General features: G+C 37.9%; 1 protein-coding gene and 1 pseudogene across 2 annotated transcripts in view; one reads left to right on the forward strand and one right to left on the reverse strand.

Annotated features, from left to right (window-relative positions):
* Positions 1–15236, forward strand: part of MDM4 (MDM4 regulator of p53) — a 39601-nt gene that overhangs the window by 17891 nt on the left and 6474 nt on the right. Inside the window, exons 2-8 of one of the 2 annotated variants that reach the window (XM_006731543.3) lie at positions 381–493; positions 1989–2063; positions 5774–5907; positions 7153–7208; positions 11286–11353; positions 12084–12183; positions 14348–14508. In XM_006731543.3, coding sequence (XP_006731606.1) covers positions 416–493; positions 1989–2063; positions 5774–5907; positions 7153–7208; positions 11286–11353; positions 12084–12183; positions 14348–14508 — 672 coding nt within the window. In that variant the 5' untranslated portion in view covers positions 381–415. Of the gene's footprint in view, positions 1–380; positions 494–1988; positions 2064–5773; positions 5908–7152; positions 7209–11285; positions 11354–12083; positions 12184–14347; positions 14509–15236 lie in introns of those variants that run through there. The other variant, XM_081825067.1, reaches the window with a different exon arrangement.
* Positions 4234–4653, reverse strand: LOC102738764 (histone H3.3C-like; annotated as a pseudogene).

The following is a 15236-nucleotide window of genomic DNA, read 5'->3' on the forward strand; positions in this document are numbered from 1 at the left end:
CAAGAGAGGAGGAGTTACTGAAACCCTGATATCCATTGGGGAGGTAGTGATTGTAAATTTGACTTTCAGCTAAAACAGTTTACTCGTTATCATCACTGTGGAGGTTGGAGCATGCCTGAACCTGTTTCTGTTTCAGGCTTTACCTGAGGGAAGCGTAGATGGCTCTATTAATTAAACTCTAAAGTTTTTTGTAGGATCTGAACTTAGGGATAAGAAGAGTATCAAGAACCGCATATGGATATATCGCATTTGTGTAGGGCGCTCTGATACGTGTGTCTTTTTTTCTTTTTTTTTACTTCTGCTGGCTGCTATTTTGTAAATCTTAAAGTGAGAATTTTCTACTTTAGAAGAGATTTCATGGTTTTTTTTTTTCCTTTTAGATTTATCAGCAGACGACAATTTCTTCACTGCCAAAATGACATCATTTTCCACCTCTGCCCAGTGTTCAACTTCTGACAGTGCTTGCAGGATCTCTCCAGAACAAACCAATCAGGTAAATCATTTTTAGGCATTCCCAGTTTTCTGTAAGCTTTTAAAAAATTGAGTTGGAGCATATAGGTGACTTCACTTACTAGGATTTTATGTAGAGCAGAATGGATTATTTTTTAAATGCCATATTAGGGAAACTAGGAAATGGTGTCAGTGCTCAAAATTTGAATTGATTATTGATTAAATAAAGATGAGGTTACAGATTGCTTAAAATACGGTACATTTTGAAAACTTGTGTTTTAGAGTATGGGTGGCTTGTGGAGAATTTGGGGTCAAGTTATATGTTTGTTTTCTGTTTCTCTCACTTCATTTTAACAAGCTTGTTTTCTTTAAAAATTAATTTTAAGTTGTAAATATAGCAAATACATTCTTATTAAAAAATCCAATTTTATAATGTATTTATAAAGTATTTATCTATAGGGACTCCTTGACTGTCTCTTCTCTTCTTCCCCCAAAGCCCCCTCCCCCTAAGACAACACTGTTATTAATTTGGTGTGTCTTGTTTCAGATCTTTTCCTCTAACATATAAAAATACATAATTTGGTCTTGTGTTTTCATAAACATTGCACAATATGTATAGTATTATGTACCTTAGTGTATGATAAAGGTGGAATTTGGATTTGATGGGGGGAAAATGTGGCTTATGTAATAGATGGTTTTGATGTAATTGTCCATCTCTGGAAGGAAACAAATGAAGACCTCCAACTTTGTACAAAAACAAATTCCAGATAGATGAAGATTTAAATGTAAAAAGGGAAATAATATTAGAAGAAAATTTAGGAAATGCTTGTGAAACTTTAGGATGAAGGGGGCCTTAAATAAGACAAAACCAAAGAGGTGGTAAGAGGAAGAGAGAGATAACGTTGACCATAAAAATTTTAAAGATAAAATTGTGTGGCTAAAGACAGACTCCACAGAGTCAAGAAATGTCAGAGTCACTATCCCATGTGTGTTTATACCGCATCTGGTTTATCTGCTCACCTGTCGGTGCTATTTGGGTTGTTTCCATCTTTTAGCTATTGTGAATAATGCTCCTGTGAACACTGGTGTACAAATACTTGTTTGAGTTCTACTTTCAGTTTTTTTGGGTATATACCTAGGAATGGAACTGCTGGGTCATACGGTAATTCTGTGTTTAACTTTTTGAGGAACTGTCAAACTATTTTCCACAGCAGCTGAACCATTTTATCTTCCCACCAGCAGTAGACAGGGGTTCCAGTTTCTCCACACGCTTGCCAATACTTACTTTTGTTTCCTTTTTTCTTTTTATCTTGGCCATCCTAGTAGCTGTCTTTTGAAAATGGGATTTTTCAGAGAGGTGACAAGTAGTTAGTCTGATTATCTGCTATTATTGTATGTATTGGAAGATTGTATGTTATTAGATGGTAAGTATCTACCAGGGTTTGTTAAAAAAAAAATGAGGTTTTCTTGTTCCCTAGGGTTTCAGAAACCAATCTAGTTGGAATATAAATAGCAGGTTTATTTTATGTTTATATCAGGTACGACCAAAACAGCCACTTTTGAAGATTTTGCAGGCAGCAGGTGCACAAGGTGAAATGTTCACTGTTAAAGAGGTAAGCCATCAAAGAGAATTCTCAGTTATAAGAACAGCTGAGAAGTAGAGGCTGATGAAAATAAAAAAAGTAGAAGCTGATGAATATATAGGTCTGAAATCAGACCCAAGAAAGGAAATTCTCTGCCTAAGGTACTAGAGAGGCAACTTTTGCTTTGTTTTAAAGACCATTGAGCTAAACTGAACTTCATATTTCCTTTAAATATCCTTTTGAAGTATGTTGTCAGCCAAACATAAAATTAACCATTAATTCATTGATCTCAGTTAAAATGCAAAGCGTGTACAAGATTAAAAAATGACACTGTCTATGATTTATAGGATGTACTGCCAGGCAGGAATTAAATGCAGTAGTTTTTCATTATAAATGTGTCCGATACTCTTCTGAGCACTGTGAGTTATTTCAAACACTTATGCATTTAAATAACTTATTTAGCATCTAAAGGATGCTAAGGAGAGAATTTTCAAGCAGCCTCCGTGCTGAGTTGGGGGCCCGGCCTCGAGCTCGATCTCCATGATCTGAGCGCCCATGAGATCATGACCTGAGCCCAAACCAAGAGTTGGTGCTTAACCAACTGAGCCACCCAGGTGCCCTGAAGTATGGAATTTTCTATCAATAAGGTTGTTACGATGAATTACGCTATCTCCTTCAATCTCATGGTAGAGTTTTCCTGGGTTAAGAAATTAAGTACATATTGGTCAGAATGTTTTACTGGAGAAAAAATTAGAGTCCGTTTACGTGAAGCTCTCTATTATGAATTTTGACCCTATCTGGTGCATAAATAATTTCTTAAATTTTATTTTTAAATATTGGTTCTCAATATGTGCATTGAGGCAGTATGGTATAATAAGAGTAGTAATTATGTACACATTGTTAATTTTTTATTTTTTTAGTTTAATGCATTTATTTTTATTTTATTATTCTTTTAAGATTTGATTTTTAAATAATCTCTACACCCAATGTGGGGCTCGAGCTCACAACCCCAAGATCAAGGGTTGCAGGCTTTACTGATTGAGCCAGCCAGGTGCTCCTAGTTTAATGCGTTATTTATTTATTTATTTAGATTGATTGATTGATTGATTAGAGCGTACAGGTGAGCATGCAGGTAGGTGGGAGGGGGCAAAGGGGGAAGGAGAGAGAGTGCTAAGCAGACTCTGTGCTAAGCCCGGAGTCCAGTGTGGGGCTCGTCTCACAACCTGAGCCGAAACCAAGAGTTGGACGCTTAACTGACTGCCACCCAGGTGCCCTTTTTAATGCATTTTAATAGTAAACTTACAGGAACAGCACAGAAGACAGATAACATTAAAAACATGTACTTGCATGTAGGACAACTCAGAAAAATATAGTGAATGGATGGATCTACCATATGATAAAAATGCTACCAACACCATACAGTTACTGTCAGTAAGAAATTTACTTGTTTATTTTATTTTTATTATTATTTTTTAAAGCTTTAATTTATTTATTTGACAGACAGCAAGAGAGGGAACACAAGCAGGGGGAGCAGGAGAGGAGAAGCAGGCTTCCCGCCGAGCAGGGAGCCCAGTGCAGGGCTCGATCAGGTCCCTGGGATCATGACATGAGCCGAAGGCAGACGCTTACGACTGAGCCACCCAGGTGCTCCAGAAATTTACTTGTTTAAAAAAAAAAATCCAGGGCACCTGGGTGGCTCAGTTGGTTAAGCCTCTGCCTTCGGCTCAGGCTCAGGTCTTGATTGCAGGGTCCTGGGATCAAGCCCTGCCTCAGGCTCTGCGCTCAGCGGGGAGTCTGTTTCTCCCTCTCCCTCTGCCACTCTCCTGCTTGTGCTTTCTCTCGCGCACGAGCTCTCTCTCTCTCTCAAATAAATGAATAAAATCTAAAAAAAAATTTTAAAAAAATCCAAATTGTCCAGAAAAATATAACAGGTTTTTATAATTGTTATGAAGTTGAACTGCTGAGACTTGTTCACTGAAACGTTTTGACTTGCATGGATGCCTTAGATCCCTGCATTTATATTAAAAAACTCACACATGAATGAAAATGGAAAAACTGCCAATACCTGATTTCTGTCCCCTATTTTTCCACTTGTAATCATATACTTAGTTACTTTTTGATCCCATGGGAAAAAAAATATCTAATGTTCAGAACTACCAATAGGAAGAAGAATTTTTTTTAAAGAATGAAATGTTTTCCATCATAGCGGATTCTTAAGCACATTCTCCGTGTGTCGCGTGCTAGCTGGATAGATGTCTTTTGGCATAATTGTTACATGTTTGGTATGGATGGCAAACAGTTTGGCGTCTTTAAAAAGGCCCACCAGACAGGCCTCACTTGCCTCCTGCAAAGCACCAGTAGCTTCACTGAAGCGGAGATCTCTTTTGAAGTCCTGAGCAATTTTTCGCACCAGATGTTGGAAAGGAAGTTTGGGAATCAGAAGTTCAGTGGACTTCTGATGTCTAATTTCACGGAGTGCAACGGTACCCGGCTGTAATGATGAGGTTTCTTCACCCCTCCAGAAGAGGGCACACTCTTGCAAGTGGCTTTTTGTAATCAGCTGCTTCCTCAGAGCTTTACCACCGGTTGATTTGCAAGTGGTCTGCTTTGTACAAGCCATAGAATAGAGACCTTACTTACTCCCCCTTCTCCTTCATCTGGAGCTCGGGGAGCTAGAGACTGTGATGGTGCGGCAGTGACTGCAAACAATTATGTACACGTTTATAGGGTAGATGATCTGTACTGTCTTAGAAGATCTTATTTTGTATACTTAGAGAGAATTTATTTCTTCTGGAAGTTGGGCAGATATAAATATAAAACTTCCTCCTTTTTGTTCCAGTGGATGCTCTTGCCCATCTTATTTCCCCCTAGATATTTGATTATCTGGGGTGAAATGTTGCTTGGTATAGAGGGAGCTTAGGAGCATTATTGTACCAATATAATGGGAACAGTGTTGGACAAATCTTCTGTGCAGATATCTAATAATTCCTGAGAAGTTGGGACCTAAGGATAAAGATAGCTGCTTTGGTCTGCTTGTGATCTATGACAGCAAAGTTCTGACTGTCATTAAGTGAACTTAATTATTAAGCCTTTTAAAAAAATCTGCATAGAGAAAACCTTAGGAAAAAATAGATAATTTAAAACTTGAATCATGAACTTGTCTGAGTTCCTTCCATTTTTGTGAACTCTGAAAAGAGCCAGATAAATTTTTATTTGATAGATACTAGATTCTGTTTTTTTTTAAAGATTTTATTTATTCATTTGAGACACAGAGATACAGAAGGAGAGAGAGAGCATGAGCAGTGGGAGAGGCAGAGGGAGAGGGAGAAGCAGACTCCTGGCTGAGCCAGGAGCCCGATGTGGGGCTCGATCCCAGGACCCCGGGATCATGACCTGAGCCGAAGGCAGATGCTTAACCATCTGAGCCACCCAGGCGCCCCTAGATTCTATGTTTAATGCACTTACAGTGCTGATGGCTTATTAACCATTGTACTTTTTTTGCCAAAAAGGAATTAAGTGAACATGCGTCAAAGGCATCTTGTAGTTATGTGTCCCTGGACTTGGAAAATATTTTTAAGACCCAGGCACATTTAAGGTTTATTACTTCTAGTCATAGAACAGACCTCTTTATTTGAACTGGTGAGAAAATTTTTGAGGGGATACTAGGTAAATTCAACACTTGATTTGTGTTCTTTGGAGCTGTTGGACAGACCTCTTTATACCGTTTTATTGCCCTGCAGGTCATGCACTATCTAGGCCAGTATATAATGGTGAAGCAGCTTTATGATCAGCAGGAGCAGCATATGGTGTATTGTGGTGGAGATCTTTTGGGAGAACTACTAGGACGTCAGAGCTTCTCCGTGAAAGATCCAAGGTAAGAAGAGTGAGGGTTTGTTTATCTTTTTGGGTGCTTATATCTAACCACTCAGTCTCCATAGGATATTAATGGTTATTTATTCCTTTAGTCAATCAATATTTAAGGGCCTACATATGTCAGGTAACCTTTGAGGCCCTGAGAACGTGTTAGTGAGCAACAATCTCGGATTCTGCGGAGCTTAAAGAGCAGTGAGACAGTAGATGCTCTTCCCCATCTTAATCAGGATATCACACCAGCACATGGTAAAATTATACTGTGGGTGTTACAGACAAGAGGTACATGAAGCTGTGTTGGGGGTGGGATTTAGGGTCTTAGGGGTCAAGGTACAGTTCTTGAGGAAGTGCTATTTGAGCTGAGAGCTGCAGGATAGTGAGGAGAGAGAGGCGCTCTAGGAGAGTGTTGGAGAGCTTCTGGCAGATTGAATATCATGTGCAAAGGCCTGGGTAGGAGGAGTTTGATGTGGCTAGGTTAGAATTTTGTGAAGCAGCTGTTACAGAGAGGAAGAGTGAGCTGATTAGAGAAATGTAGCATTGCTGGGCAGTTTGAGGTCGAATGATGGGCTTCATAAGAATCACAGTAGAGGGGCGCCTGGGTGGCTCAGTCGGTTGGGCGTCTGCTTTCAGCTCAGGTCATGATCTCAGAGTCCTGGGATTGAGCCCGACGTCAGGCTCCCTGCTGTTCAGGGAGTCTGCTTCTCCCTCTTCCCCTAACCCCACTCATTCTCTCTCTTAAAAAAAAAGGAAAAAAAGAATCACAGTAGAGCTTCTCTGACCTGTTGTGTGACTTTCTCCAGCTGCATGGGGTGTATATGGTTGTTACAGAGTCAAAAGCTAATTAGTAATTGAGAAGCCAATGTTTTCTTTCTATAGCTTTGTGATGACTGTTTCTTCTGAGCTCATTTTGTCTTACTTTGGTAAGACTACCTTCCACCCCTTCCTCAATTAAAATTGTAAAACTTAATTCCTAGTGGGAAGGAATGGTCTCCAAAGGAAATCTTGTGTTACTGTTAGCTAATTAAATAAAATGTAAATTAATTAGTTTCTTAATGGGGGCAGAGTAACACAAGCACTTGGACATGAATATCTTGACATTTAAATAATTACAAACAAACCTATTCTGGGGAAAACATTCTGCTTCTCCATGTGTTATAGAGAAAGTTGGAAAATCACGTATCAGTTAGACATGTAACGTTTTAATGGAAAACCATGACGTTATTAATATATTTTTTTTTCTCTCTGACAGCCCTCTCTATGATATGCTAAGAAAGAATCTTGTCACTTTAGCCTCTGCTACTACAGGTACGTCACATCCTATTTCTTCAGACTGTATCACAGCTTTGAGCTCAAGGGGGCAAATGATGGGAAAACAAGGAGGATCAAGATGGAAATGAAATGCTGTGTTGGCATGATTGGGAGGGATACCTGTCATACAGAATGTTACCGGGATGTTAACTTTTCACTGTGAAAAATTTCAAATATACTGAAAATAGATTAGTATAATGCCCATCTCTTAGACTTAGTAATTGTTAACATTTTGCCACATTTGCTTCATCTGGACATACTTTTTTTTTCTTAATTTTATTATTATTTTTTAATCTGGACATACTTTTACAATCTCTAACAGATAAAGACCTTTTTCCTTTAAACATAACTACAGTGCCATTCTTACACCCAACAAAATTAATAATAATAAAGTAAATAATAACTCCATAATACTATCCAATAGCCAGTGTATATATAGTTTACCCCCAGTCATCCCAGAAATGTCTTTTACATTTGGCTTGTTGAAATCAAGATCCAGACAAAGTCCACACATTGCACTTGGTTGATGTGTCTCTAAGCATCTTTATAAAACAATCCTCCTTTTATTTTTATGTCATTTATTTGTTGAAGAAATGAATCATTTGTCCTATAGAATTTCCCAAATTCTAGAGGTTGCAGATTATATTCTTGTGATGTTGTTTAACGTGTTTGTCTATTTCTTCTATTTTCGGTAAGCTAGTAATGCTTGAATAGTTTCAAGTTTAAGTTTTTTGCTGAGAAGGTGTCATAGGTGGTGCTTTGTACATCTGTTCCATCACATCCGAGTTATGTAAGGTCCACTTGTCCCTCTTTCAGTGATGTTGATTCCATGGGCTCATGTGGTGTTCCTCTGATCCATCTGTTTGTCAGGGTCCCCCAAGAACCTTTCACCTAATGGTTTTAGCTTTCTGTTATATGAATGCCAATTTGTCCTAACACCCTTTGCTTGATTCCATATATTTTAAATACTGCCTTTTGAGCTTATTAGGTAGGTGCAGGAAGCGGGCTGCTTTGGGCTCTGAAGTATGATGTGTTAGAGATCAATCAACTGGATATAACTTAAATGTAACCCTGTCTTTTACTCATTTCCAAATAATGAAACTTTTTTTTTTCTCCATTCCTCTGTGAAGCCTTTTTGTGAGCTTCAAATTAGATTTTAGGTAACCTTATCCTTTATTTTTATTTTTATTTTTTTAAATATTTTATTTATTTATTTAACAGAGAGAGACACAGTGAGAGAGGGAACACAAGCAGGGGGAGTGGGAGGGGGAGAAGCGGGCTCGATCCCAAGACCCTGGGATCATGACCTGAGCCGAAAGCAGACACTTACCGACTGAGCCACCCAGGCACCCCTAACCTTATCCTTTAAAGAAAACCCAAGTTTGTAATTCTTTCAGATTGGTTATCTTTTAATAGTTTAGTGAAACAAATAATTGAAAAGAATCCATTCCTAATAAAGATTTATGATTTAATGTGAGAGCAGAGAGACTGCTTTTGTATTGAAATGTGATTTTGAACTTACATTGAATTTTGGAGCCTGTTGACTTCACTGAGCCATTTGTCCGCTTTGCCCACTTCAGCCAGCTGTAAATTTCTGTTGAGTGGGAAGGACTTGCAAATAATATGGTGCTTTATTGAAATTCAGTCACTTGTGAAATAGTAGGGCTTTCCTGGGATACTCACTGCAGGCTTGAAATACACAGAGGATTTTATATTTGCTGATCTGCTCTTTCAGTAGCATTTGTTTTCTGATTGATCTGTTCTCTGGATAACTCGAGTGGATGTAATTCTCACTTTTCCTCTCTCTCTCTCGCACTTGCAGCATTTAACATGCCATCTATTAAAATGAACAGTTTGATAACATTTCTGTTGATCCTCACAATAACCCTGTGAGGAAGGGCTGGAGATGATGAAACGGAGGGGTTTTTTGTTTTGTTTTGTTTTTGTTTTTTGCTTTTTTAATAGAATGAGTGATTTGTCCAAGATTAGTTGCCACTGATAATTGATAGAACAGATATTTCTGACTGACTGGTTCTTGCTCTTTTCATTGTACTACACATTGATGTCATAACAGAATTTGCCCCAATTTTTTTGAACACATTTTTCTCTCTGAACATTCAATCTTTAAAACATTTTGTTTGTTCTTAAACTTGTCACTTTGAAATAATTTTAGTTACAAAAAAGTAGTAAAAGTATAATAAAGAGTTCCAAGTATTCTTTACCCAGATTCCCCAAATGGTAACTAACATCTTATATAACCGTAGTACAATATTCAAAACCAGAATATTGCCCCGAAGTAATTATGATTGTCTGCTCTTGACTTGCACTTGCATTGGTGCCTGTAGTTGGTTATCTCTGTTGATCTGAATAAATTGGGTTGCATGTGTTTTATTTAAAAGGACAAATGAGAAAAATGTTTTCTATATCATCTGTTGTACACCTTTGCAAGTGAGTTAAACCTTTTATTTTGATGGTTGAGAAAGTATCGTTGTTTAAAGTAAAGGTGGTTGTTTAGGAATCATTTGTCCACATCTCCACATGTATACCAACAAAATGAAATGTATATGACAAACTTTATTTTACAATTCCTTTGTACATTGTGGTTTTCCCAGATAATTTTTTTGCTTCTAAACGTTTTATTTATTTTTTTAAAGATCTTATTTATTTATTTGAGAGAGTGTGAGAGAGAGAGAGAGCTTGCGCGCACGAGTGGGGGTAGGGGCAGGAGGAGAGGGAGAAGCAGACTCTCCGCTGAGCAGGGAGCCTGATGTGGGGCTCAGTCCTAGGACCTTGAGATCATGTCCTGAGCTGAAGGCAGATCCCCAATGGACTGAGCCACCCAGGCGCCCCTGCTTCTAAATGTTTTAACCTAAGGAAGATAGTAAGGTGTTAGAACTATAAATGACAGTAAGCAAGTTGCTTTATTAAAGAAATGCTTTATCTGCATCGTCTCGTTTGTTGATCTTTGAAGATCACTGCGGTCAGAAAATGCTGTCTCTTAAACTTCTCAGTATTCTCCATTTACCTATAAAAATGCTTGTAGAAGTCATGCTCTTTATAATTACAGTTTTGAAATTGTTTGCTTTGTGCAAAACAACTGAATTATCAGACCAGTTGTAGGATCCGTATTCTTTTCTCTGGCAGTCTTTATTACGTGAGGATGAGGTTTTCCTTAAGTGTCTTATCTCTGGACCTGATAGTAGTTAATGAACCCAACCCTTGGTACACTTATTTGGGAACATTTCAGTTACATATAACCTCATATAATGAGCAGTCTAGGTTACTAAATTCTCTGCAGTTTGTCGTTTTCCTATAGCTCAGTTTTCATTTTCTGTTCTGCTTGAAAAGTTTCCACATCCTCGAAATACATTTCTCTCAGACTATCTAAGAATTTCTCTCAGATTATTGTTTTCTTTGCTTTTCATTGGCTTTGAGAAAAACTTTATCTGCTCTCCCTTCCTTCTTAGGAAATGTTTATAGTAAATGGGAAAAATAAAACTTGTTAATTAAAAACAACTACTCTATATTCAGGTTATGGGAGTTTAAGCCAGGAAATCATCGACACTTTAGAATATAAGTTTCCATGAGGTGCTATTGTGTGATGAAGGAAGTGGGGAAAATCCCAGATTTTCAGATTTCATAACCCTGTATAACTTTAACAGTTGAAAATAAAAATTAAAGGCCAAACTTTTTTTGCTGTTGTTTACAAGTTAGGCAGATTGAATAATAAAAAACCTGTGGGAAGAGATAATAAAAGATACTCTTCATTATTTCTTGGTTGGAATCACTTTCATATTAAAATTTGAAAGTTTGCCATGAACATTTTTTAGTTACTTTTCATTTTCTCCCAGATTACATTTTGGTAATACATTTTGAATATAGCCTATCATGGTCTTTGCCATTTTTACCAGTTTTGATTTTTCCCTTTTGGATGAGAGCCTTGTCCAGCCAACACGGAGAAGTACATTTTTAGGGAGCAAACCTGGCTCCAGGGTTGTTTGCTGAGGTCCTTTTTATGTGGAAAGAATGGTTATTACCAGGGAAGGTTTTCCTTTTGTTTTACTTGCTATCCAGATGCCGCTCAGACTCTCGCTCTCGCACAGGATCACAGTATGGATATTCCAAGTCAAGACCAACTGAAGGTAAAATCACCACACGGTGACTTCTTTTGTTGTACAGAGTGGCCCCTTCTCTGTACCTATGGATCTTGGACTCCCAAGACCTTTCTCTGAATGTGGTAAGAATTTAATAAGAAAGGTTCTTGGGAGTTCACAGACCAGGGACAGAGTGAAACTTCTCTGTTCTGCCCATAACAGAGTTCCAGTCTCTGAATCTTTCTTTGGGATGTAGCACTTCTGATCTTCAGTTCCTCCAGTTGCATTTCCTTTGGGGTTTGTGTATGCCTGTGTGTGTGAGGTGTATGTATATAGGTGTTTGAGAAAACTGCTTTATTAGATTTTAACAGGCTTTTTGCAATTAAGTTCATGTCAGGCCATTCTTAAATCTTCTCCAGACCTGGGAAAACTTTACGATCATCTTGGTATATGCTGAGGGTTTCACATGTTTTCTGAATTATGCCTAATTTTGTAGTAGAGAGGCTTTACATCCATAGCCTGTTTTTAACAGTAGATTTTGGCCTTTTGTGCAGGTATTTCTTTCCCCCCCAGGTTTGGGATTCTCTTAGCTCTGCTCCCAGTGGGTTAAGGAGAGATGTTGCCTTTATTTGATGATTGTTGTGAACTTCAGAGATCTCTTTCTTGTGCGTAACCCATTGTGCCGCACACTAACTGGTGAGCCAGAATGGAACTGCTACATCCCCTGGTCTCAGTCATTTTTACTGCACTAATAGACATCTTTCCCTTTTTCTTTCAGCAAAGTGCAGAAGAAAGTTCCAGTTCCAGGAAAAGAACGGAAGAAGGCAATATTCCTACACTGCCTACCTCACAACATAAATGCAGAAATTCTAGAGAAGGTAAGTTTTGGATTAAGGCTATACATTTTTTTTTTTTCTTTCTTTTGTTGATGACTTGTAGAAATGACATTTATTCACATTAAGCACTGGCTGTAATTGAGACCATTCTGTAGACAACTCAAAAAATAATACTGCACTTTCTTTGCATATGAAGTAGGAGGGGCATATGTCATACTTACTTCTCATTCTTTTCTAAAAACTTTTTCTTTACCCTAGTGACCATTGTTAACTTTGAAGAAGGTGGTAGTGCTCTTTTAGCAATCTGTGTTTACTGGGATGGAGCAAGACCTGTCCTTTGGCTGGCATGCTAATAGAAGATCGCTACAGATTTATCAATTTGCCACCTAGTAAATCACCTGCCTTGGCCTTTTAAATATTGACGTACTTGTATATATTCAGTCTGGTTAGGATTTTTATTTTGATTTGTCTGCTTGAGGCAAAGGCTAATTTTTGTAGAGTTTTGAAGTTTGCAAAGATGATGCATCCTTAGTCTGTCAGAGCCAAGAATGAGACCTCAGGAGCCTAGTAGTTCCTTTGCTCTTGGATGATAGTTCTCAGATCTTTGCCATCGATACTGGATATGCTATGGTCAGGTTAAATGAGTTAATCGATATTTTGAAAGTTTTCCCCAAGCTCTGCTTTATAAAGTATCTCCTAAAATTTTTTCTATACAGGTATATAAAATCATAAATTACTCAGGTATTTTATGGCATGATAGTTTCTAGTTTCGGTACTGGCTCACACTTGGAGCAATGGCAGGTTAGACCTCTAGCAACATCTCAGAAAGTGATGCTGCTGTAATTGTCTTAGATGTTTAAAACTGAATCAGTTTATCATGCAACCGAATTTTGAGCTACCTAGTCACCTTGGAGTTTATTTCAGTCTGTATGGTATTAAATGTGTAATTTCTTCTTTAAATGCAGGTCCTTGCTTGTTTACTACTCAGAAATAAAAGAATAGCCTATTCAAGAGACTGTATTTAGTTTGTGCTGTAAATTTTGAGAATAAAGAGCCTAGTATTTTCAGGAAAGTGTGTAGGTAGAAAGGACAGACTTTGTATACATGAAAAGGATATTTCTGTTCCCTTTACAAGATGTTAGAGGACTTGAAGAGACGAGGATAACTTTAATATGGCATCATCTCAGGAATTTGGGTTTCGATAATGGTAGTAATGAGTAAGTGAAAAGCTGAACTTTCCCCTGAACTTAATGGGCAGGGTTCAACATAATTTGTAAGTAGATAAGGTAATCTTTTGTTCGGACAGGGACCCATTTATTGCAAGTTTTCAAGCACGTGTACCTCAACACATTTAAGCACCTGTGGTTGCTATTGGTGTGGCTGGTGCATTGGGAAGAGGTAGAGGAGAGTGAGGAAGTAGGGCAAGAGGATAGCACAACAAAAAAAGATTGGATGATGGGATGTTGTGGTAGCACCATACTTACGTTAGTAATCACCTTGAATGTCATTGGATGTACAACACGAGATCTTTTACTTGGAATATGTGGTGCCTTCTTATGTTTTGGGTTTGCAATATTTCTAGATCTTAGATAACTCCAAAAGAGAGCCCATCGATCCAGAAAGAACATAGGTATAGATTTACTTAGACAACCTAGAGTTCAGTGTTTTATAATGGTTGTTACCTATCCAAACATGAATTCGTGAGAAACATCCCTAAATACATAGCAGCGAGACTGCCTTGACAACCTTGTGGATGCCCATTCGGTCCGGACTGCCTTGCTTCTGTCTTTAGGTTCAGCCGCTCTGCTGCCACCATTTGCAGTTCATGGATCAGGCCATTATCGGGCATCATGTACTAGAGCAAGTCTTTTCTTCAGTTAATGCCGTGGTGTGAATGTTTAACATGGCAGTAAATAACCATTTCGAAATCCTTCTAGAACCATGTCATTGTTTGGATGTTTTCAGAGTTTAGATTGCTTGATAAATGATCATCTGCTTCTAGTGTCGTTACTTGCTAATGAATGAGGCCTAAATTTGAAAGGAGGTCTGGGCTCTGTGACTGAGATATTTGATTTCTGTTTCTTTCATACTGGCTGTAGAAATTTCTTTTTACCTGTCTTATAAAAGAGATTGTAATGTTACAAAGCGAGTTTTGATTCTTAGTGTTGTGTACATAGTTACTGTCCTTTCCATTTGACTGCTGTAGATGAAGACTTCATAAAAAACTTAACGCAAGATGAGACATCTAAGCTGGACCTTGGGTTTGAGGAGTGGGATGTAGCTGGGCTGCCTTGGTGGTTTTTAGGAAACCTGAGGAGCAACTATACACCTAGAAGTAATGGCTCGACTGATTTACAGACAAATCAGGTAAATGTCACATTTGAAGAGGGACTTTCTGGTTTTTTTTTTTTTTTTTTGAAAGAGTAACATTCTTGGTTACTCTTGACCACACATTGCATTCTGTAAGAATTCTCATTCAGCGCTGACTTTAAGTACCATCTGTGTGCGTCTGCTGCTCAAATCCGTATCTGCAGCCCTGACCTCTTTTCTAAATGCCCAGCTTCTATATTCAGCTGCCTACTCCACACCTCCACTTAGATGATCTGACATTTAACATGTTCAAACCAGAGCTCTTGATTTTATTTTTAATTTTTTCTAAACATTCCTTTACGGCCTTTCATTTTTCACAAATCTACCTTCTATCCAGTTATTCCAGCCAGATCTAAAGGGATAGCATTGATTTCTGTATCTGTCATATGCCACATGCAGGTTATCAGTTCTTTATCCAAAACATATCCAAAATCTGACGACTTTTATTACTTCCGGTGTTACACTCTAATTCAAACCATAAGCATTCTGTTCCTTTATCTTATTTTATATTCTCTCTTGCATTTCTCACTTTGAAAAACTGTTATTTTGTTTATATATCTATTGCCTATTTACCCTTACTGAAATGAAAGTCCAGGGCTTTCACATTATTCATGCTTTATTCTCTTACCTAGTTCCTAGAACAGTATCTGACACGTAATAGGAATTCAGTGAGTATTTGCTCAGTAAATGAATGGATATAGAATAGTGGCAAAATAATACGTTTT

The sequence above is a fragment of the Leptonychotes weddellii genome, chromosome 6 (assembly GCF_054177405.1).
Source record: "Leptonychotes weddellii isolate Sample4059 chromosome 6, ASM5417740v2, whole genome shotgun sequence".
Taxonomy (NCBI): Eukaryota; Metazoa; Chordata; class Mammalia; order Carnivora; family Phocidae; genus Leptonychotes; species Leptonychotes weddellii.